Raw genomic sequence first — 24,218 nt, 5'->3', positions numbered from 1 at the left:
ACCTGACTGGAAACAACGAAAAGGTTTGCTTCATCTCTCAACAAAAGGTAAAGTGTATCCATTGCATTACAATGAATTATTCTTTTAAAAAACTAGAGAAACAAAAAATATAACTTTAAAGTAATGATTTAAAGCGTATTTTAATATCTTTGGATCATTTTTATTGAAATCGAGAACACAAATCCTTTCGTACCAAGGAAGACCCTACCATGGGTGTGAACCGCGTAAAGGAGGTCACGTCGAGAAGACGAATCTCACGAGACTTTTGGAGGTTTGACATACTGGCAGAAGGACAGCACTAACAGAGATAGATTATTGAATTTATCTTATTAAGTGATCTTGGAGGCTATTTGTAAAACGCAAGAGGTAAAAGACATTTCGGCAAATGACAGAATACAAGCTGGTGGTGGTGGGAGGTAAGTAAGCTGTTTCCCTATTACCGAGTTAGTAATGGAAGCACTGTCGAATACAAAATGCATGATGATAGCGACCAGCAACGATGGTTGCTTATGGGACTTATTAAGCGGACTTTTTTTCTATTTACCGATATGAATGGAGTACTGGACGTGACTCCTTGGGAATCAGGTGTGCAGTCATATTGTTAAGGCTTCCAGCTCTTCCCGTACTTCGTTTGCAGAACAGTTGTATTTGACGACTCATTACAACAATGTCAAAAGCTTGGTGCATTTGCTGATTGAGTGACACAAAATCGAGCTCGCTTTCTCACACGCACACATATACACCCGAACACGCACATACACAAGCATGCTAGCAGATATTTTTTGCCGTCTTCTCCCCCACCAACCCACCCCATTATTATTCACGATGTGTGACAAGGATGCACTCGCGGTCACAGACGCACGAAAGAAAAATAAATAAAAACATTTGAAGACAGCTGTGTATGTAATCAGTTACAGTTGTGACCAATATTATGAGTGAAACTGTTAAATCATTTAATGTTGATTTATTAATGTAGCATTGATTTTTTTAATTTGAGAATTTTTATAGTTAAATGTATTGGTTGCAGCATATGGGGGGGGGGAATAAACCATTGAAAGTATTTTTATTTTACAGAAACATTCTTTGTATAAGCTAAATAAATTTGGCATATTAGTTTCATAAGCTTACCACAAAGTAACTTACATTTGTAAGGCTTGACTGATTTCTAATGCCACCTATTTATAGGGTGCTAAATTGATGACTGAAGGCAGAGAAACAGCTTTATTTGTTTTTTGAATAAAGAGTATATTTTACAGGTTCATATGAGACAGTAGGATTAGTCAAATGGTTTGTTATCTGCACATTTATATCATAGAGATTTATTACATAAGTAGTACAGTTTTTATTTTTAAATTTAGAAGTTAACGAAATAAAATTTGTTAGAAATTTATTTTAAGTTCAGCTAAAGCACTGTGTTTTTTACTAGTTTTCATTTTTCCATGTAGCATATAGCCTAGCAGAGCAATGGCATTCAAACCTGAAGATGTGTGCACTAGCAGGTTCAATACCTGTGTTAGTGTAATTCCCCCTACCCATTTGACCTAGCTGTGAAGGGTGTTCTGGGTCCATAGTGGGCTAGGGAAGGACAGGCAGGGAGAGAAAAAAGCTCTGAGATAAGTAAGGACTCACCCCTAAGGTCATGAGACTCAACTTATCTCTTTACCTTTAGTCTTGTATTAATGTCATGTTTATTAACTCAATTTTTCTTCCACTATTACACATTCAAAGTCTTAGCTGTATTGTTATGACAATCTGGAAAGATTTGATAGTTGAGAAATTATCACTAGTAATCCTGTTATCCTGACTCTCGTATGCTGTCCATGTTTCATTCTTGTTCTTAAGTGCTAGGAGTATACTCCCTAGGAGTGTAAGTATGCACTTTATAAATTTTGCCTTTATTATTAATAAAAAAAAGTAAGCGTGGATTCTGACAATAACATCCGATATAATTTTAGTTTTTAAAGGTGGATTATTCGCTTACCATTTTAGTTCCTCCACACAGCTTCTCATGGTCTTGTAATATCTATAAATATATCTTTTTCAATGTGTCGCATGTTCATCTTCACAGAAATCATTAGCTGAATCCTGACAGAAGCGTCTTGATTGTCACAAGAGTCTTAAGAGAAATACATAGATTTTATGGTGGAGTTGACTGGGGGGTGGGGGGGATACAAAAAGTCAACCAATACAGTAACAGACCACAGGTGGTACAAAGTCTGGCTGATTAAAGGCACCAGATTTAAACCAAAATAGGTTTATTACTTCATAACTGATGGGTTGATGGGTTTATTATTTTTTTCCAGTAGAATCTTTTTATAATAAATACACATTTCAACAGTACTTTTGAAATCTTTTGTGGTGATCATATGATTACTATGGTGGGCATTGGTACAAACTCTTTAAAAATTTAAACAAGCTAGTAATTTGGCTAGGTTGGAAAAGAAAGCTGTAGTTTACACTTTTATTTTTAAAAAAGTAACAAAATATTTAGAAGCAGTATCTATTTGTTGCAGCTGGTGGTGTAGGTAAAAGTGCCTTAACCATACAGTTAATCCAGAACCAGTAAGTATTTTATTTTCTTCTAAGGATTGTTACTTCTCAGAACTATGGGTATGAAGTGTAATTTCCATGGAGGTTATTATTGATTGAATGCAGAGTAGTTTCATCCAGTCACAGGTAGGGGTAGGAGACTAGTACATGGTCTAAAGACCTATAATGTAGTTAACAGCTAGGGGTGATGAGGGTGGAAGGTAATGATAGAGACAGCAGCCACCTATAGGCTGGACTGTATGTATGAATTGATGGATAGATCACATATGTTCTTATATTCAGCATCATACTTTTGATTTGTTTTAATTCTTTCATTCATCCACTTTTTGTGTATTGTTCTTTTTCAGCTTTGTTGAAGAGTATGATCCAACAATTGGTAAGCTGCTTATAGAAGTAGGCTAAGTCTTTCTCATACATGGGAGGCATATAAGACAGAATAACTAAATACTAAGCAGAATCTTGGCTTGGCTGAAATTTCCACAGATAAATGCATTTTTAGTTTGAATTTAAAAAAAAATGGAAACCAGGTACTTTATAAAAGAACTGAACAGACTTAATTTGTACATAAAAAATATTTTATTCAGCGAGTAATAGGCAGCAGAGTCCAGATCTGAACATTAAAATACATTCTGAGTTTCTTACAAAACTATTTTTCCAGAGGATTCGTACAGAAAACAGGTTGTGATAGATGGAGAAACCTGTCTCTTGGACATTCTCGACACAGCAGGTCAAGAAGAATACAGGTGTCATAAACTTTTTAAATGTATTAATTTTATAATGCAAATGTTAGCATAACATCCTCAGAATTGCTCACCGATTGTGCCTTTTCGCTGATGCCTAAATTATTTTCTGTTTCTCTGCTATCTTATTTCTTGTTGCTTTTACTATCACTTTTATTGTCATTGTCATTTGTCATGGTCATCTTCATCATCATCATGATCATTTGCAACAAAATGTGGAAATGAATATTTACCATAAAATGTAATGTGATATGACTTCAGCACATCTGCAACAGTTTTTATCTACCTGTCGTGCTTACATTTTAACTCATCTTAGAAATTTTTTTTTATGAAAGTTACGATTTTCTTTCTAAACTCTTGAATGATCAAGACTCTCGGGGTTAGTTTAAAACCATCTGCCTGAATTTCTCAAAACCATGAATTATATTTTTTATTTGGTCATGTCTTTTAAACATCAAACTGTGGAATAGACTAGCCACAAAGCTCATCTTGGAACAACTCTCTTTTTAGCCAGTTGTTGTGCATCTTTATCTGGTTTTTATCATGACAGATCATTTGTTGCATGTAAATGTAAGGCACCCTTCTGTTATGTTGGGTAGAATGTATTTGCTTCACGATCTAATGATGATGTCTTGGCTCCTAAAGGAGTAGAGAGCTGGTAAACTTAAGGGTTGAAGTCCCATAGTGACCTTCTCAGTCTGTTGACTGTTGATGATGAAGCTGTATCGGATTCTATTGATTTTATTCCATGAATAGTATTGATGCTGTTTTCTTTCTTTAAACTTTTGGTGCTCTTGCTTCATTTCCTGATGGCTAATTCCAATTTGTTGCCACCCTTGATTTCAAATTCAGAAAGATCTAGTAGCTTATCTATAACACCATGAAGGAGTTTAGTCTCTGCACATTTAGGTTGGTAAGACCTTCGGTGATTCCTGGCCCCTTGAGGCGACTTTGTTCTCTTAGAAGTCTGTTTCTTTGCAAGTTGAACTTATCACTGGTCTTGGTCTGACCCTGTATAACTTTCTCGCTTAATGCAAGGCTGAAATTTTATGAGTGTCAGTGTCAGATAGACCAAGTCTTGACCGAATAACTTAAAGTATTTCTTTTCTTTTCAATTCTTCTGCTGTTTCATTTCTGTGGTCGTCACAAATTCTGTACACCCTTATTGATTCTTGTTGGGAGTACTTTTGACTGCTAGTATGTGGTTGTTTATATAATGCAGAATATTTTTCTATTGTTTTTAGTATCTTTGTCTTATTTTTTTGTAAAGCACTGTACCATTAGAAAAGAATGCACTATAAATAATCGTTATTATTATTATTCTAAAAAGATTAATCTCCTCATGTTGACAAGAGAGACTTGCTAGTCTAAAAAATCTCTTACTTTTAAATCTTTTGCTTGCTTTTGAAAAGACTCCTTTGTTGCCTTTAAGATTTTCTTTTCTTTTTTAATGTAAGAAAGATTGCTTGTTATCATCTTTTCTTTGTTATCAGTCTGTTTTGTTAGTGAGCAGTGGTAATCTTTGACTTTTTTTTTTTTTTTTGTAATTTCTATTACCTTCTGTAAGTTTGCCTGTTTTTCAGCTATCAAGCGGGTAGTGGTACCAAAAACTGATACTGAAATAGCTAGGCTAATCTGGTAATCACTTGACTGAGATGGTCTATTTTTTTTTTTTTGGGGGGGGGGGAATCTTATCAACTGCTCTCTCTCTAGCACCCTTCTCTTGCCTCAGTCTCTCTGTGTGGGAGTGCTGCAAGAAACTTCTATTTTTCTTTCTTTTTCTTCTTTTTTTTTGTCTCCATTGTGTGTTGTTTTGGAGGGAGCCATTATTCACTTCACTTCATCAACTAGCTTACAAGTTTGATGGTATTTATTACAGATCAGCGGCTGAACAGCTCATTCACTGCTTGAATTGCCTTAATTGTTGTATCCTCTACCGATTAAGTGGGCATGTGTGTGTATCTGTGTTTGCCTGATCATAATGCCTGTCTCTCATTCAGCGTCATTAGCTATTGCTCTTTGTCTCTTATAATGCACTTTGATCTTGCCTCCATATGGGGCTATATAAATCCTGTTATTATTACTGATTCCACATTATGTATTGACTAAACAAAACTCTGAAATTTTAAATCCATTTACTAGTCTGGAGAGATAGTAGGCAGCCATAAAAGTATTTTACTCCATCATTTAAAAAGCAAACTTTCACCTTGTGGTCAAACCTATTTTGCACTGGGTAAAGTCAAGGGTCTTTACTGCCATGACCATCTCCCAACCCCTTCTTTCCAGTAATGTGTGCATTATTCTCAACTGTTCTTATTTAGAGTGAGTAGTAGAGAGTATGGAAATGCGAGGACATTTTAGATAGTGTTTGTAGATCACCCTGTGCTGTCAATCATTGTACTTGTAATCATTTTTTGGGGGGTTAAAGTAGATGATAGATGTGTTCTTGTTCATGCATTTGATTCTTTATAGCAACTATTTCTCACAGTTGTACATCAATTTGATTTAAAAAAATCTTTTCATACTTTACCTGTAGACAGTTAAGATACTTCTATATCAACATATATAAATTGAATAATAACTTGTGCCTCTAATATCAACAATTATTAACTTGATATAATAAGCATCTTATATTCTCAGGGAAATTATGCATGAATATGAAATATGTGCAACAAAAATAATGCTCTTAAAAATAATAAATTACAACAGCATAAATACAGCTTAACTCTCACTATATGAATCCCTTCAATTCGAAAATATTAGATCAAATGCCACTCACTGTATGATAACACTCAGTTTATTTTAAAACTTTACATTAACAGTTATTGTATTATTTTAGCAGTGCTTGAAAATGATTAAAACAGTTGTACTCAAGTAACATCTTAAAAAAATAATATGTGTGTAAAACAAAGAGGAATATAACACTTTTCTCTGGTGAAGAGAATGTGGAAAAAGAAAAAATGGTTTTATTTCTCCAAAACCACAAAGACATGCAAATTGAATTCTTGTTATAATCACTAACAGTTACTAATAATGTCTCAGTAATGCACCTTGCATTAATTTTTCCTAAAAGAAATTTCACTGTGGCTGCATTTATGAGACCTAGACCATTTTTAATATTTTGTCATTATTTTGCACTTGAAAAGAATGTTTTTGTGTGATAACCCTAAATAAAGCAGCAGAAGCCCCCCAAACAGTACACAATGTTGATCATTAGCATTTAGCAGATATTGCTAATAATCATTATTCGTAATTAAAAATATTTCCATTTTTGTGATTCTTTTAGCTTTTTCCTTTTAATGCCATAAATTATTATTAATTTTTCGTTAGTTTGATACACATGAGTATACTTTTGCAATATATTTGCATTTGATTAGCAAGTTTTTGCAACACAACCCAAGGCAAAGTAGCAGAGTGCCCAAAACCTCCAGTATTGTAAGAGTTAATAAATATGGAGAACCTGCTTACTGCCCATAACAAGAAATTTCTTTAAAAAGACGTTCTTTGACTTCATTTTCTTCATTTACTTTATTTACCTAATTTGAGTGACTAACCTTGTTCCCTTTACCGTGTACGGGCCTTGTTGACATGCACAGGAAGTAGTCCAAACTGTGAGATTGCGGAGGAAGGATGTGTTTATCTGATGAAGGCTGTAGCTGTTAGGAGAACCAAGAACACCTTAGAGAGGGAAAAAGATGCTCTTTTTACATTAAATATATTAAATTTGAATTACTAGTAAACTGTTAAGCTTATCATGGCAATAATAAATGTAATTAGTCAACTTTCATGCTGAAAGTTTTAAATGTAAAGTAAATGCATTTTTTAACTAATGCAGGAGAACAGTTGATTACAGCAGATCTAATAATTTGAGTTGATGAGTATAGAGCCTTTTATTCTATTTATTTTTGCAGTGCAATGAGAGACCAGTATATGCGCACTGGTGAAGGATTCCTTTGTGTCTTCGCCGTAAACAATCTCAAGTCTTTCGAGGATATTAGCCAGTACAGAGAGCAGGTTTGTAATTGTTAATTCTTTTCACAGAAAGACAAGTGGGAGAAAAATACCCGTGTTTCAAACGCTGATGTTTTTTTGAAATGATTTAATTTTTTTTCAGATTAAGAGAGTAAAAGATGCTGATGAAGTTCCAATGGTTTGTAAGTAGAAACCTTATGTCTTTCTTGTAGGGAGGAGTATGGCTACACAGTTTCTGTACCTTTTTAATTTGAGAGAACTGTTTTATTCCTTTCTCATCCATCCATTTCATGGGAATAGCAAATCAAGTTTTTTTTTTTACTTGTAAAAATGTGGCATTTCTTGGGTTTGATAATAACATTTTTCTTGATCCAATCTACAGATGAGATACTGTCATTTGCTTTCATGGAATAAAAATAACATTAAACACATACAAATAATCCTAATATTTGAAGGACATATTAACTTGAAGATATGCAAAAACTGATGATTCTAAATTAAGAAGGGCATGGTGGGAGCAATCAGCATTGAGATGGAACCCTCATTTGACAAGTCAAAAAGAGCCACATTATCTGAGGGTGATCTCTAAAAATATGTCGAAGTGGATATGCAGATATTCTGATTTTATTATTATTATAGTAATTTTGCACATATTTCTGTTGGATAACAGTAGTGGGAAATAAAGTTGACCTACCAAGTCGGAATGTGGAGCAGCGACAAGGAAAGCACATGGCTGAGCTGTACCACATACCCTATGTGGAGACATCGGCAAAAACACGGCAGGGAGTGGATGATGCTTTCTATACACTTGTCAGAGAAATAAGAAAATATGTAAGTGTACTCCTTACTTTTTCATTTCTTGACAAAATATGCTAGTTGTTAAAAAGCAAATATGAGTGGAAATGAACCACTATTTTCATTTAAGGATCTATCTGGACGCAAATACTGGTGCATGCATACACATGCACACACATATATTAGGTGTATGTACACTTGTTCATACATCCAACAAAAGTAGATCTTGGAAGTGACAGCAGGCATTCCTTCTTCACATGAGAAAGTTGCATTTGGTTTTTCTTTGGCATGTATTTTACATAGTGCTGATTAAAATCGCTTATTTATAATAATAAAAGTGAACTTATATAGTGCTATATCCTGACCCTATGGGCAAGCTCATAGCGCTTTACAGACATGCACACACAGACATGGACTCACGCAACATAACATGCAAAATTGTTGTCTGTAGAATGAGATATGGGATAAAAGTTATGAAGCCAGAAGTTGCTTCCAGTTTGTACAACTCATTTGAAAAGCAGTTATCCAGGCTGCAAATGCTGGTGTTTTTTTTCCCACAACAATTTTTTCAACAGTTTAACAGTTGATTAAAATAAAAATGTCCAAGTCTTTATCTGCAATTGTATCCCAGTACTCAGAAAGATTATTTTAATACAAATTGTTCTGCAATAATGTGAAACATTTTAGCTTCCTCTTTTACATCTCTTCCTCATCAATTTGATTAATAAAGGGTAAAAATATTGTACTTAAAACAAAGTGAGAAATTTTAAACAATCTTTTGCTTCATGCTCTATTGTTTTCTTCTTTTATTTTTTAATTTTTTTTAAATATTTTTTTTGCCACACTGGCAGTGAAGTAATGCATTTTGTGCAATTTTCACTGCGCACAAAAATAAGTAAAATTTTTAAAATTTTGAAACAGCAGGCATGTACATATTTGTGAAACAATGTAGGGATACCTTGTGAAAAATGCAGAAAGAAAAGTGCACTCCTGCAACAACCCCCCCCCCCAAAAAAAAACAAAACAAAACAAAACAAACAAAATTCTGCCTGATTTGACCATAACATTTTAAATGCGTGGTTTAATCTTCCAATGAAGTATTACTTCAGTTATTCAGCAGAATATTAAAATCGCATGCTGTTCATTCTTATCAATACTTTGAAGGTTCTCGGTCACTGAGCCTTAAGAATGCAAACTGAACTAATTTTTGTCATCAAAATATTAAACAGCAAAATGTTCGAGATCTACATATTGGCATTTTGTAGAATAAAGATGTCTGAAAATGAAATGCATTGTTGATGTCAAGAAAACATTATGATGCTTCTCTGAAATTTACATTAGTTTCAACATTTTCATTTGCTCTGTTGATAAAATTCATAAGAAACAAGGTTGGGGATTTTAAACTAAGGTTGAATGTAGTTTGCCTATAAAAGTTTTCATGGCAGTTTATTGTTGTAGTAAGCACAGGTGATGTTCAGGTAGCAATGAGCCCACATCAAAACTAGAAGAAGTCAAACCTATAATTTGGAGTGTTGCATGCATGAATAATTTCGTGATAAGATTAGAATTTGAACATGATGAATGCAAAGTGTGGTCATAAACAGATCATAATTTAACGGATGTGTGCAATTCAGATTTAGCTTTGTGGAATTTATGAGCAATGCATTGTTTGATATTTCCATAGTTTTAGAAAGACGAGAAGGAGATATTTATACAGATATTATACATGCATTGTAGATATAATTATCAGTTCTGTGCTTTGTTTGTAGGTGTGTAAGAGCTGCAAGGGAAGGTCATCAGTGTCAATACTTTTTGTCTTTGTTTGCAGAAGGAAAGGAAAGGTAGAAAGAAGGAGAAGGGCAAGAGAGGCAAGAGCAGGTGCAAGCTTTTATAACTGGCAGCAGATACAGAAACTTTTCAATGCTTCATCCTCTCTCTCTCTCCATTAGTGATCGACTTCAGGGCCCGTTTTCCATCAGCCCTGGAGGACTAATGATCACCATCTAGGGCAAACATCAGTCTTTCTAGTTCACCATTGTGATGTCGGTCAGCTGATGCTTAATGAACAGCTTCAGATGCATGGAAGGACTACATCAAAGTCTAGCATTGTAGCAGTTATATGGAGTGCTGTTCCATCAATTACATGCTTGGTCTTCTTGCCCTTTTGAATCAGGAACAGGTCAGCATGCAGCACTTAACAACTCTTTTTTTCCTCTGTGTGTGCTGTTCAAGACGATTGTTGAGAGTTTGCTGTACCTGGTATTTCAAGGGTGTGGTCTCTGGTATATATGCTGTCCTTGTAGATATCTGTTGTCTTCGCCCACTCTAATGGATATGTGTATCATTAAAGTCCAGCTGCTGCTTGCCTTGCAGAGATGAATTAGCAAAAACCTGTCTACATGACAAGGTAGCAGGAAAAAAACTCATCTGCATCAAGGCAATTGTATCTTTAATTTTATTACCCAGTAATATGTATGGTTGTCCATGCTCTTTCTTCCAGCTCTTTTATATACTTAATATAGGTATGTGGAAGTTTGAATTGAGCATACTGTGCAAAGACCTTTTTAAGTGATTAATATGTCTATGTATGAAAGTGTAAATGGCTTGCATACAGTTGCTTATAAAGCTGTGTGGCTCGTGTAAGTGGCTTAACTGCCTCATACCTGTTTGGCTAAGGCAATATGCATACTTTCTAGCTACTGAGAAACTGTTGGTTTTTGATTGTTGAACAAATTATGATATGAAAGTACTTTTTGATGGTGATCTTATTTGGTGGCCGCCTATTTATAGAAAAACTGTTGCAAAGAGTGAAGGAGAGTCTGTTAGGAAATGTTAGGTTTTGCACTTTCTTCCCCCTACCCCTTTTTTTTCATTTTCAGCATTAAAAGTGCTGAACTGTAAGAGTTGAATTTACCAGTCTGTAGATTCAGACCAGGACCTCTGTTGCAGTCAAGTTTCTACAAAAGTTAAAGAACCAGAATAGCTTAAAAACGTTAGTATGTGAAATTTAGTTGGTTTGTTCATAGCATTGTGGTTGACAACTACACTGCAAGGACAGTTTTATAGATTGTACAATTTGTGGGCAGTTTTGCTGACTTAGAAGCACAGAATTGAAGTATGAACAAAAACTAGGCAGTGAAAAATGACATGTTTGCATGTTCTTCGCTTTATTTGGTTTTTATAATGGAGATAAGATCTTCCTTTCTGTATTTGCCTGTGGTTTTGGGAAATATTTGATAAGAACAGTATATATGCATTACTCTAAGGCTCTGCTATTTTAACATTTCTTCCTTCCCCTTAGTAGTTTTTCTTTCCTTTTTTTTAATTTTTAATTATGTGTCAGTGTCTTAATGTGTGCATGGTCATGTTCTAATACAGTTGAGAGAAAGAAAACTGTGTAGTGTTAATGGATTAAACCATAAGAATGTCATCAACAGTTTTTGCTATTGAATACCTATTTTTTTCAGCCTTATATTATTAAATGTGTGAATTTTAAAAATTAGGAGTTTTTTTCAGACCTGTGTGTGTGCTATGCAGTTTTGCACACAAATTTTAGGATATTTATGGAGTTGCCATCATAGTCATTACTCAAATAAATGTTTTGTTTGTACATGCGGGCAGCCTGTTCTTTCTCTGCATGTGGCATCTACAGAGCTGGCTGGTTTACCATGATATAGCCTTAGTTGATGGCTTGGTTTAAAACACCAATCCCACTTGTTTGTACATGCTGATTTTGGTAAAGTTTATTTAGAACAGACTTTGAATCACTTTAATGTCTTGGGCATTTTCCTTTATAACAATTTTCACAAATGATCTAAGATTTGTAGAATACGAAGTTTTGTTTGTGGTGTTAAAAATAATCATCCCGGTCTAATTTGAATGGGGGATGTAAGTACTGAAATTTTCATTTCCTCCAGAAATTTAGAATGATGTAATCATTACTTCTTTCTTGAATAAGTATTAGGACTAACTAGGTGATTCTTTTTATCAAATGCTACCTAGTATTGTGCATATTTTCTGTGTGAGTAAATTCTGACAGGTGAGGTGTTTCAATTGTTTTAGTTTTATGCATTAAGGTGATTATTTACTATATGTATAGATATACACACATTATATGCATACACTGCTTAGATACATTTTTGACATGGAAAATTTCTTGCCTTTTCTGTGCAAAATGATACATTATTTCTATATTTTGCAAAGTATATTACAAAATTTTACATGTTTTTAAAGGTAATGTCTATTCAAGATTTTCTTCCCTACTCCTTGATATCATTTTATGTTAAAGGTTCTTCCTGTTTCTTAATTTCATAAAGACAATTTGTTCAGGCCAGACTTTCCAAGTTCGTGATATATTTTGTCAGCTGAGGTTGTTTGTATCCATGATGGTGGTTTATAATTCTCTTTATTTCTTTGTTACAATGCTTAGCTGAAGAGATGAGCAATTCAAATGTGTGGTATCCATCTCTGAAAATGAATGGAATAAATGAACAAGTTTATGTAAGGCCATTTATCGGCAATGCAATGTTTTGAGGACGATTTAGTATGTTGGGCTTACGAGAGAGAGAGTGCCAGAGTTGTTTGTCAGAAGAATGATGAGGATTTCAGTTAATTTTTTCTTTTATTACTACCCACCACACATGCAAGCCTGAACACACAAAAAGGCAAATATTAAGAATTGTTCGTTAGGATGCACCACTTACATTTTTTGGTTACTACAGAGAATTAATCATTTGCAACTCATACATGCATCACCCTAACAGCACATAACGGGTAATTCTGAAAAAGTTTGGTTTTCACGCTTGACTTTTCTTTAATTCAGTTAGTTTCTTGCTAGGTGCTATTTTTCAGTAATGCATAAAAAAATGGACTGGTGGGAAGATAAAGTTAAATTTCTTGCACAGGTTAATGTTTTTGCAAACAAATGCTGTGTTAACTACTTGTGTTGAATGCTTTCTTATTATGGTTCTTATAAAATGGGTTTGGGATGAAAAAGATAACATTTTAAAAACATTACTGCCAGTGAAATATAGATGCAGATAATTATTATGGATTTTGGTCAATCCTTAAAAATTAGCCAAGTGGATGGTACAATTAATTTGTGTTGATAGCATGCACAAGAGAGTAAATATCTTGAGTTTATATAAAGGTTTTTAACAAATCACTTAAAGCACTAGTACTGTGAACAATTTAAAAACTGAAGTATGGGTGTTAAACAGCAGAGTTTAAGTGGAATAAATAATAGCACTTGGACAAAAGTGTTATATGAGTTATATCCATTAGTCTTAACTACTGCAAGGGATATGTGAAATTTTTCATTTTTGTGTGTTACAGATTAGCAAAGGGATTTAATGAAGTTTGGGGTTTAAAAAACTTTGAAAGAACATTTTATTTCCCCAAGAAGTACGAGTATTTTGTATTTTTGGCAGTTCAGTTCTTATTTCAGTTTCTGGCTTGTATGAATTCTATGGTTTAATCCAAGGTATAAGACTGACAGCATGATATTAAAATTATTGGCCAACATTCATCAGTAATATGGTGATCTCTGCTACTGCTTATTTTTGTAAACAGTCTATGCTGCTGTTGTCATTGAATCAGTCATCTGCATCTGTGTCTTTGCCCCAAAATCTGTGGCATTGTGCAAGTGTTAATATTGTGTTCAAGAAAAAGACCAATCTTAATTATGAAACTGCAGCTGTGGTGTCTGATATCCGCCACCCCCTAACCTTAATTTTTAGTGTAACTCTTTATAGTGTGATTCATTTACTCATGTTCAAAAGTATTTTGGCTGTATACCTTGTGCTTTTGATGGATGCTTTGACTTGTGAACTTGATAACAGCTGCAGCTTTAGCTAACCTTGACAACACTGGACATTTGGTCTCCTTAAAGGTCTAGTGGGGTGCATACTTTTTTGAATTGACTGCAAGATACTATTTCCCAAAATCTGGGGGAATAACCCTCTTTAAAGATATACTAAACATCTTGTACAAAAAGAAGTCAGACTTTTGACATTACATTTATACAAATATGCATAATTTAATGTATTGTCTCAGCTTTCCTATTGGCTGATGCCTTGACAATGTAAACATATTCATGTGCAATTCTGATGTCCATGTATTATTGCCCCCCCCCACCTTTTTTTTTTTTTTTTGCATGAAGGTGGGTATCTACCTAGATCAGGGGTGGGGCATGGCTTGCAATCATTGGGTCTGACCCTTCCAAGGCACTGCAAGAAGGATTTGAAGTTTAATAAATCTAGGAACTTTTTTTAATAGCAACATAAATTATATAAAGTGAATTGTGATAATGACAAATTTTGAGAGACAAGAAAGAAACATCTATTATGGGACAGAACACATAAAAGTACACAATAGACATGTATGCTTCTCTTCTCCAGCCTGTCTACCTTTATTGCTTAGAGAACAGTTATGTCAAGCAGAGTGTATGTGTATACATCGTGAAAGTGTTAACATGCTGTGGCAAAACAACAGTGATACAAGATGTGATGAGATCGTATCTTGTCCTACAAATGGTGACTACATAGAAAAAAAATTGATGCAGAGTGTAGATTTTTCCAAGAAAAATGGACAAATTATCATTTTTGTTGAAGTCAAAGGCACTTTTGTGGTAGTTTTTGGCGATGTGTTAGCAGTAATGAAAAAAGCCATTGTGGTGCTGGAGAAGCAGTTCCAGCCATATCATCAGGGTTGAGCTACCTAAATATAGAAAAGTAATTTTTAAGTTAATAATTGTGAACAGTCTGTGAATTATGTTATAAATACATGGCCCTTGGTAGAATAAAGGTTCCCCACCACTGACCTAGATTTGGGGAAATACTTTGTACTGAGTTTTACTCTGAAAAATAAATTTGCACCCTTCTAGACCTTTAATCTTTACTGTTGAATGGTTTGTCCTTAATCTTGAAATATCAATTGCTTCTGAGAATATTGATAGGTTGTTGTTTCTATTGTTAATTGTAATGTCCTGAAAGAAAATATGTAAATCAATGGCTCTCACAGGTAACATGCCATCCCAGTGTTTATTTAAATACTTGAAAAAATTATAGACGCTATTCATTCATTCACACTTTCTGATCTTTGTTTGCTCAAAATAAGATTTGAGAGTCATGTTTTTGCATAAGACTGCAGGCATAAAGTCAATTTTGTAAGTTTTAACTTATGTCTGTTATTAGCATCAGTTATTCATATATTTTAGTAAAAAATACCTTAAAGCATCTTAAACACAATAATAATACTATAGTATAACAAACTAGCCTCTACCTTTTTTGCTACAATCTGTTTGCCTATGACTTGGACTTAAAAAATAAATAGACCTTGAACATAACCCAGAAATGTTGCAATCAAACACATCTGGTTGCCCTCTTGCTGGGTTTTTAAATTAAAATAGTGAGGAATCTTTCATTTAGGGTAGCTTATATTGACATAAATATGAAGCATCTATAACTTTATGGTGTGTTAAGTTTTAAGGTATTCAATCAGAGAGAAAACTTAGCATGATATTCAAATAAACCTCCGGAAGAATTACTGTTGCACATATGCAGTTTGTTTTAATGAAGTCTTTTTTTTTTTATTTAATGTTTCTGCAAACATGCTGGCATTGAGTTGCTTTAAGGTCTGGAGTGTCCATAGAAATATGTGAAATCTAATTTTATTTGATTGTAAATGGTTGTGCACTTTCAGCAGTACATTTATAATGAAACTGACTTTACTATTGTGACATTTCTGCTCTGTGAAAACTGTTTAATTAAATGATCAAGCCTCTCTTAAAGTCTACATAGTTCGTAAAAATTAAAAAAAATATATAAATAACTACTTCTTCAGACTTGTTTGTTGCTATAAATAAGAACCATTCAAATATCTGTATTTAGTACAAAGTGTCAAGAATGTAAATTTACAGGTCTTAAATACAGTTCCATCATTAAAAATAGCATAACTAAGCAGCATTTTTTTTTTTAAGCAGACACATGATTGCATTCTGCTGCATGACGTGGATGCATATTTGCCATGTAGTTGTATTTTGTACCAATTCTGAAAATGAACATAAAACGAGAAAGAAAATGCATGACTGCTACCAAGTAAAAATGACAATGGTAAAGTAGATACAAAATATGAATGTTTATCTGTATGGGTGCTGTGAGCCTTGCCTATATCTTGTTTCTGTCCCTTTTTATGTGCGTGTTCATTCCTTTTACAGCTCCCTTTTACTTGAGCTCATAAATGACACCCTGATACCTGTCCTGGTTTTTACATGTGGTTATGTGTGGTGGTGTTTCTGTGTCGTAAATCTTTTTTATCAAATGATTGCCATTAAATCTTTTATAAATATGCATGGTTGTTTTCTCTTCTGTGTATGTACTGTGTGTGTTTGTGTGCACAGGCAACATTTTTATGATAATATATTTACACAGATAATTGCTTAAAAAAAGGTTTACATGATAACAGGTTGTGAAAACAAGTGATTTAACTTTTAAAAAATGCTCTCGTGTCATAAGTGCAACATAGCACTTGTCATGCAAAGGTGTGACTGTGGGTTTAGATCTCGCACAATTTCTCTCTGAATGTGGCATCTCGTAAAAGCAGATTAGTTGTCATGGCCATGGTGCAAGATGAAGGTGTAAAACAATAGCTAATTTTAAGTGCAAAGCTTTGTTACAGACTTGAAAAAAGCGTTTTCTAAATAAATAAATAAAATGGCATTGCAAAAGCAAAATTATACAAATCACAATATGCTTTTTGAGCTGGTTTGAAGACAGAAGTCACGTTTATTCGCGATCACTGCATGCCAAACGGCCACTTCTTGATTATTCAACTTATTCGCGTGGCTCTATTCGGTAATCGATTAGTCTTTTGGACCTGGGACGATTTGACTGTTCGGTGATGGGACGGAATGGTCTTACCTGGAGCGAAATGGACAAAGATGGGACGATCTGACCCATGCTATGGAGCGAAAATAGTCTTGGAACGGCGGTCCCCTCTCACTGTCAACCATGGAGCAGGCTGTTTTGACTCATTTCCAATTGGTTCAGAATTCTGAAATGGTTCGTTTTGCAAATTCGCAATTGGTATCGTCTGCTACCGAGACCTTAGGCGGGCACTCATCATGGCTGTTAGAAGACTGGGAAAGATGACTGTGGAAAATTCATGTCTTTTTTTGTGTGATATGCAAGAAAAATTTCGTCCAGCTATAAAATATTTTCCGCAGATTGTCAACGTTGCCGGACGCATGTTACAGGTGGCACGACTCTTGGAAATGCCTGTAGTGGTAACTGAACAGTATCCGAAAGGTACAGCCTTGGTGACTTTTTTTCTTAAATATTTTGCAACTTAAAATTTTCTAAATTTAAAAGACAGAAGACCAAAATTTACATTGAGTATTTGAAGAATGGTATACAGATACTATTCGTCCGCTAAATCAAAACACCATCAACAAAAATTAATTCATGTATCGTGCTATTTAATGTGACCTCATGAAAATATGCGTGGAGGACAGCTAGCACACATTAAGTTGTAGCCACGAACTTGTCTTGTAAACACCCATGATCGCCGTTACCGGAAGGTACTACCGCTACGATGTTAATGATTACTTTTGTTGTGTTTTTATGCTCGGACAGTGAAGTGACAAAACGTGTGCCCTACCTCAACGGCCTTTAATTTACTATACTTTTACGTACACAGAAAAGCATATTTGATTCGACTGTTGCAGACGATCGAGTAAACATTCGATCAGCAGTCATTATAGTCAATAAAGTTTTATGGAAAAAATATTGACACCGCTTACTTATAGGGAAACCTGCAACGACCATAACAAAAATGGCACATATGTAGGTGGACCCATTATAAAAAAATTAATAAATAAAACCACGTAGAAGTTCGTGATAAAACGATGTCATTCGGCCTTCGTCGTCTGCTCACCAGTCGCTTGTCTTCGTCTGCTACACACCCGGCACTAATATAAACCGACGCAAACCTTTTTCCCCCAACGGCATCTGCAGGTATATACCTGTTAAGAGTGTCAGTTTAGCTTACTATATATATGTCCATATAGTTACTGACCCAGTGGGATATAAAGCAGCCAACCATAAAATCAGTCCTGGCAGAATTGAAAATCATACTATAATGCATAGGATCAATGAATTTTTATTTTTCGGCAAATTTAATTATTATTACCAGATGAAACACACTATGCTGCAGTAACTGCTCATAAATTCTTTGTCAAAATAGGGCTTGGTCACACTGTGCCAGAGCTTGGAGTCAAGGATGAAAAGGTGTTCAGCAAGACTCGGTTCTCAATGCTGATCCCTGATGTGGAGAAGTATCTAAAGCAGTGTGGTGGTGAGAATGGTCATCATCTGTGCATATGCCCATTTAAATTTTTAGTGACTGGCAATATGTAATAATGTGTGTGCTGATGCAATAAAGTAAACTCACATTAGTCTACCCATCTCCTCTGTTATGTTTCCATGACCTGCATATGATGCATTAATATATTTTTCTAAATTTTCTTTGAAGTATAATTATTTTCAAAATTTAACTTTTGAATTATTATAGTACAGTATAGATTTAGGAGAAGGAAGCACAGCACAGATTTTAAGAAATTTACCTTAATTTAAACTATTAAGCATGTGCAATAATGCCAAAAAATGAATGGATTAAATATGTAGTTTGACATTTACTGTCTGTCATACTACACAACTGTAAATGCAGCCAGGGCAAGTCTTTTAACTTTCATGTAAATCCTTTTATAAGTAAAATCCCAGTGAGCCTCCTTTTTTGTTATCTAGACTATTTCTTAGTAAATCCTGTTGTTCATTGTTGCATTATGCCCCTTAGCCACAAAACTTCCTACCAGAATAATCATCAAGATAAGAATAAAAAAATAAAAAATTAGTCAACTAAAAATACTTACAGCCATATGCTGTCTGGACTATACCAGACAACAAATATGTCCCAAAGGAAAAGATGATAATCAGAAAATGAGATGAAATCACTATTTATTTCTCAAAAGTCAAGTGGAATCAAATGACAAGAGCGTTATTATTTATAGGTTTAAGACACTTTGCTTTTATGCAGCTCTTTTATTGGTAACAAATGTCTTAATTTTTAAGACCACTAATGTTGGCATATTTCCATGCTCCAGATATAAAATCAGTGATCCTGTGTGGAATAGAGACCCAAGCTTGTGTTCTGCAGACAACACTGGATCTTTTGGAACGTAACTATGATGTTCATGTCATTGCTGATGCATGTTCTTCACGCAGCATGGTGGACAGGTAAGCTACTCATAAACTTGGGCAACCTTGTTTAGTGACATTGCTAGTTAAAATACATATGCTGAAGAAATCTGGACTGGCTAAAATAAAGATTTTATTATTTTGCTATCCATGTTTTATTCAAAATATACACAATTTTCAATTCATAATATTTAAATTTTCCTTCATAGATCTTTTATAATTGTTACATTCAAGCTACACTTTTTGTAACAACCTTTTAAGAAGGTCACTTATCCAGTGTCTGTTCTGTCTAACTTGGTTTGATTTTTTAGGATATATGCGCTGCAGAGAATGAAGGAAGCTGGGGCATATTTAACAACAAGTGAAAGTGTAATGTTACTGCTGTGCAAAGATGCAGCTCATCCAAAGTTCAGAGAAGTCCAGAAAGTCATCTGGGAAACTGCGCCAGACTCTGGTCTTTTGAGTGGACTATCACCAGAAGGCACACCCGTGTAGGATTAAAGAATGAAAGAAAATGATACACATGAGAGTTGAAATCAGAGTAGTGCATCTGGCAACTTCCAAAGCAAGGCTTTATAAAAATCTCATTATATTTGTTTATATATATAGGTGATACTGAAAATGTTGCATGGGAACATGCTTGAATATATTGCCATGGGCTGCAAGAAATAAATATCAGCTGGAACATTATGTGGGCTAGGAGTTATTAATAATAGTACTTGACAAGGTCACTTGTAAAGGACAGTATAAGCAAAGTCAATGATGTAAAAGAATATCGCAAAGACGTGCTGCAAACTGTTAATAAATGGTGATCACTAAAGAATTAAGCTGGAAACGTTGACTGGTCACATTATTGTCTACAGCAGGTGAATTCAACGAGACCACTAAAACATAAAGTAAAAGAAGTCAGTGAGAGTGAAAATAAATCCTTTTATCTAAGATTTTTAGAGATTAAATAATTTTGAATTGTTTATCTGATGCCTTGATTTTACATGTCTTCCAATATCCCTGAATGCCACTAACAGAAAGATTTAACCGTTTTCTTCAACTGATCACAAATATATAATTCATTTACTCGGAGACATTTTACAAAGAATTTTGTTCACAAAGTAAAAATTCTGCTGATTTACTCTACACACTAACTCTTACAATATGGTTTTTACAATAAACTAAACAAAGATAAAATAGTCTATGAATTTGTTGTCTATGCACATTTTGCACTTTTAATTATCGTTTTCAGAATATTAAATTCCTTTTATTCTTATATATTATGTAATCATTGAATGCTATTTAGGAAATTCTTGCCAGTTTAGCTTTAGGAGGGATCAAAATTCCTTAATCTTTGGTTTCGTGATTTTGTTAATGTTTATCCAGTACCCAAGTCTCCCAGCCACGTGCATCACTCAGCTGCGGGGCGTCAGCACTGGTGGCGGTGTAGTCGCACGTCTTCTGCGTATGCGTAAAGCTGACGACGTTGCACGTATTTATGGTCTGACACTGCCGAACGCAGTCGATGAGGGACGAGGCCGTCAGGTTAGCAACCACCTCGGTCCCAACGCAGCGTTCATCAACGGCAATTTTACGCCATGTTCCAGTAATCAATGCTGGCGGAGCAGCGCCGGATTTGGCAGCTGAAAAAAGAGATAGTAAATATGCATTACATAATTCCATAGATTAGTCTGTGACTTGATTAACAGGTGAGGGTATCGGCAACGGCAACCTAAGATGAGACGCAAAGGGGTAGAGAGTGGAGGCGAAAGGTTTCCCGCTGGTTTCAAGATGGCGCTTGCGTGAATAAGGTTCATAACATCTAGTGTATGGGAATATTTGCTGTCAGCCTCATACGAGGGCATACCTACACCTATTAATATTTTCATCTTTCAAATATTTATATATATATTTTTCATTACAGTAGCATATGCTCATTCGGGGTTACGTGCTTTTAGCCCTCAAACTGGAAGAAAGATAGGCTCCTGACCCGAAAGGCAGACTGTACTTAATTGTAACTGCTTTCGAGATAAAAATAATAATAATAATAATGATGACCAGTGAAAGAAAAAAGTATCAGTGAACGAAGAAAGTACTAACCAGTAAACTGACAGATGAATGCGAGAGGCATGACGCAGTTGATATAAGTCCAGGCCAGCACATTCTTGTAGGTCAGCACACCGCAGAGATCAGGATCTAGACACATACTAGTAGTCAGTATTCGCCGAGCTCTGCAGAGTTCTTAGCAAAGACATCGTAAAACGTAGATTGAGCGTGCGATTGGATAACATGCAGGTCAACTGCTTCAGAGTGATCTAGCATAGGTAGCTGTAGATCGAAGGTCGAACAACTTGTCGTCACCCAGATGTCTTTTTGGCCTCGGGACAAGAGGGAAAGCATTCTTCCACAGTGCCACTTGCTATCTGCCTAGAATATGGCAGCTATTCTCTATTTGCACAAGAACACTTAACAGTTATTGATCTAGTCTGTTTCTGGATAAACTGCTTGTTTTATCTAGCAGATCTGAATTGGATAAACACTGAAAATTCTGAATCTGATGGAAATTTCAACGATGAAACAAATCCCCAAAACATGTGTGTCATATGCATGTCGTGTTGAAGAACACCTTCTATCTCCATTATCTCTCTCCCTCTCTCTCACACACATACACACCTCTTTCTGTATGTCTTTTTGATACACACATAAACACAAATTACAGTAACTGACAGTGTTCAGACCTACCTTGAGTTGAAGGCGCAGAACCGCTGTCCCAGTCTGCCCACTTGACCTGACTTCCGTCTGTCCAGGACCAACTGCCACCATGTATGTGCATCCCTAACCAAACAGGATCGCCTTGCTGGGTCTGTGATAGCCTGCATATGTATGAAAGATTTAAAATGTGAAAGTGTGTTGAAATGTGCAGTTAGCAAAAGACCTTCGAGTCATTTTCCCCTCGAAGAATTAGCCCGTTGATTTCTTCAAGCTATATTATCTTTCTGTAGTGGTTCAGAAAACAAACTAAAATGTTTGATAATATCATTCGGTTTCTCTGGTACAATCAGCTCTGGAACCTCGTCGAAGCGTTTTCATGTTTTTGAAACGGTATCAGAAAAAGTTGGTGACAGTTCAGCACAACTTACCTGAAGCTGATGACGTCAGAGTTGTCGGCTGCTGTTTTGATGATAGCAAGATGGCCGCCTCTGCTGACGCATTCCTTCTGTGCCTCCGACCAAGACTTCGGCGCCGGCTGAAAGGTCAAACACAAGCCGCTGATGGGCGTTTGTGTCCATCCGCTGGGACACGAGCACACTCCTGATCAAAATACGATACAAAGAAAAGAAACTTCTGCCAAGTCAGGTTACTTCTATAATACAACATTATTGTCACCCGGCACCTGTCTTGAGAAAGGCACGAATGAAGCAAGCCTTTGGATTGAGTCGACACTGTTTCCCATAAAAGGCATGTACTATCATCATCATCTTGTAAAAACTCTTCTCTTAAGTATATAAGTAACAGTGGAAACTGTCAGTCAAAATTACTATTTTTATTTTCCGCTAGCATACGCACCAAATTTAGCATTTGTCTCAAGTTCTTTGGTGAATGCTGTGCAACTAACAAGAAAGCTAAGCGACTTTGTGTATGTCCAGATTTACCACTCAACATACATATCCAATCGTTTAATTTGAGTTACAAGCCGCTCACTGATCTGAAACTAAGGGATAGATCTTCGCTGGCTCTGCTGGTCGCCATATTGGAATTCAGAAAGTGACGCAGGATTATGAATCCCTAGCCGCTGTATTTTCTTATTTTTTGTACACTGTCAACGGCGCATGCTTCTCGTTTTGGAACTGCTTTTCCTGTTTTAATGTCAAAGCTGTGGTGATAGATATCAATCTGTTCATGTTCCATTAATAGACATAACGCGTGGAGGAAGGGATCCAAGGGCTTTACCGATGTCTTTTGCAACGTGCACAAGTTCTGTCCAGTAGTTTCAGATCACTGGGACCGCTGATGACTGAAAGGAAATGTGAACCAATCCATGCGTGTCTTTATTGTGTTTGTTTGTTTGCTGTTGTTGTTTTTTGTAGAAAAGCGATCATAGACGTAATCATTGATAGTCAATCTGATGAATGACGACCCACCTTTTAAACAAAGAACCAAAAGGTTCACAAAGTTACTTCTGTTCATCACTGCCCTTGTGGAGGTCGTAACTGTTCGATGCTCACCAAGTCCCACCTGCCGCGCGTGCTGTTGCTGTAAGTGGTGCGGCCTTTGCACAGACTGTAATTCCGAGCAGTGAGGTGACGTTTATGGTATGTTTTGAGACCCTCGAGATTTTTTGTGTTTGTTTATTCGATCGTGTCTCGTGCGCGGACCTTCTGGTCCTCGAGTCAGTCTCAGCGGACACTTGGTCCGTCAGAGCGAGTCACCAACGTTTTGACTGGACTGCTGACTGTGCTCACGTCATCCAGCCAGTCCCAGCGCTAGCGCGAGAGACCAGCCACTTCCGCTTTTGATTGTGCAGGTGCTGTGGTTGATCTGGCCAATGGTGATCGAATTCTGGCTGTAAACTGGCACGTCTTTTTCTGATTTATTTTTTTCTTTAATATTGTGTGTAAAAACGTAATGTGAACTTAACTCTTAACATTCTCTTATGCAGACTGGATTTTGCATGTGCACACTACAATGGTTTTGCGCCACGATGTCTAAGAGCTGATGTGTATTTGTGGCATTTGTTATGACCAGCTGCCCATGTTCCTACAACTGGAAGTGCTTGCTTGGCCAATGTTAGTTACAGCATTTTTGCTTTGTACATTTGATGCTACCTGAAAATTGCATATTAACATTCCTTTCAATCATATGGTTTTTTTTTTCTTTCGCCAACCTTTCATCCGAAGCCATGCTTTCTCTTGTACGTTGT

General features: G+C 35.6%; 3 protein-coding genes across 3 annotated transcripts; 2 read left to right on the top strand and 1 right to left on the bottom strand.

The window, feature by feature from the left end:
• Positions 1–229: 229 nt before the first annotated feature.
• Positions 230–16,405, top strand: LOC112559773 (GTPase HRas). Its single transcript, XM_025231169.1, has 8 exons — positions 230–416; positions 2,514–2,562; positions 2,898–2,926; positions 3,209–3,293; positions 7,202–7,304; positions 7,405–7,444; positions 7,933–8,093; positions 9,886–16,405. Exons 1-8 carry the CDS (start codon positions 386–388, stop codon positions 9,949–9,951), a joined length of 564 nt encoding a protein of 187 aa, XP_025086954.1. The 5' UTR covers positions 230–385; the 3' UTR covers positions 9,952–16,405.
• A 733-nt stretch (positions 16,406–17,138) lies between these two features.
• Positions 17,139–20,489, top strand: LOC112559772 (isochorismatase domain-containing protein 2-like). The gene is made up of 4 exons (XM_025231168.1): positions 17,139–17,362; positions 18,300–18,410; positions 19,216–19,348; positions 19,621–20,489. Exons 1-4 carry the CDS (start codon positions 17,179–17,181, stop codon positions 19,802–19,804), a joined length of 612 nt encoding a protein of 203 aa, XP_025086953.1. The 5' UTR covers positions 17,139–17,178; the 3' UTR covers positions 19,805–20,489.
• LOC112559771 (rheacalcin-1-like) lies at positions 20,220–23,630 on the bottom strand. The gene is made up of 5 exons (XM_025231167.1): positions 23,440–23,630; positions 22,438–22,609; positions 22,040–22,170; positions 21,398–21,493; positions 20,220–20,940 (listed from the first exon to the last, which is right to left on the bottom strand). Exons 1-5 carry the CDS (start codon positions 23,483–23,485, stop codon positions 20,669–20,671), a joined length of 717 nt encoding a protein of 238 aa, XP_025086952.1. The 5' UTR covers positions 23,486–23,630; the 3' UTR covers positions 20,220–20,668.
• Between the last annotated feature and the right edge of the window lie 588 nt (positions 23,631–24,218).

The sequence above is a fragment of the Pomacea canaliculata genome, linkage group LG3, assembly GCF_003073045.1.
Source record: "Pomacea canaliculata isolate SZHN2017 linkage group LG3, ASM307304v1, whole genome shotgun sequence".
In the NCBI taxonomy this organism is placed as follows: Eukaryota; Metazoa; Mollusca; class Gastropoda; order Architaenioglossa; family Ampullariidae; genus Pomacea; species Pomacea canaliculata.
Note: the sequence above shows the minus strand (reverse complement) of the source record. Positions and strands in the feature narration are given on the sequence as shown.

What these genes read in the sequence shown, in the direction of transcription:
- LOC112559773 (XM_025231169.1), top strand. Translation starts at nt 386, where the DNA reads ATGACAGAATACAAGCTGGTGGTGGTGGGAG. An exon ending in ATACAGTTAATCCAGAACCA is followed by an intron (nt 2,563 to 2,897) that starts GTAAGTATTTTA and finishes GTTCTTTTTCAG; the next exon opens with CTTTGTTGAAGAGTATGATC. An exon ending in TGATGAAGTTCCAATGGTTT is followed by an intron (nt 7,445 to 7,932) that starts GTAAGTAGAAAC and finishes GTTGGATAACAG; the next exon opens with TAGTGGGAAATAAAGTTGAC.
- LOC112559772 (XM_025231168.1), top strand. Translation starts at nt 17,179, where the DNA reads ATGGCTGTTAGAAGACTGGGAAAGATGACTGTGGAAAATTCATGTCTT. An exon ending in AACTGAACAGTATCCGAAAG is followed by an intron (nt 17,363 to 18,299) that starts GTACAGCCTTGG and finishes TTGTCAAAATAG; the next exon opens with GGCTTGGTCACACTGTGCCA. An exon ending in GTATCTAAAGCAGTGTGGTG is followed by an intron (nt 18,411 to 19,215) that starts GTGAGAATGGTC and finishes TCCATGCTCCAG; the next exon opens with ATATAAAATCAGTGATCCTG.
- LOC112559771 (XM_025231167.1), bottom strand. Translation starts at nt 23,485, where the DNA reads ATGAACAGAAGTAACTTTGTGAACCTTTTGGTTCTTTGTTTAAAAG. An exon ending in TTTGGTTCTTTGTTTAAAAG is followed by an intron (nt 22,610 to 23,439) that starts GTGGGTCGTCAT and finishes TATTTTGATCAG; the next exon opens with GAGTGTGCTCGTGTCCCAGC. An exon ending in TTCTGCGCCTTCAACTCAAG is followed by an intron (nt 21,494 to 22,039) that starts GTAGGTCTGAAC and finishes GTATGTGTCTAG; the next exon opens with ATCCTGATCTCTGCGGTGTG.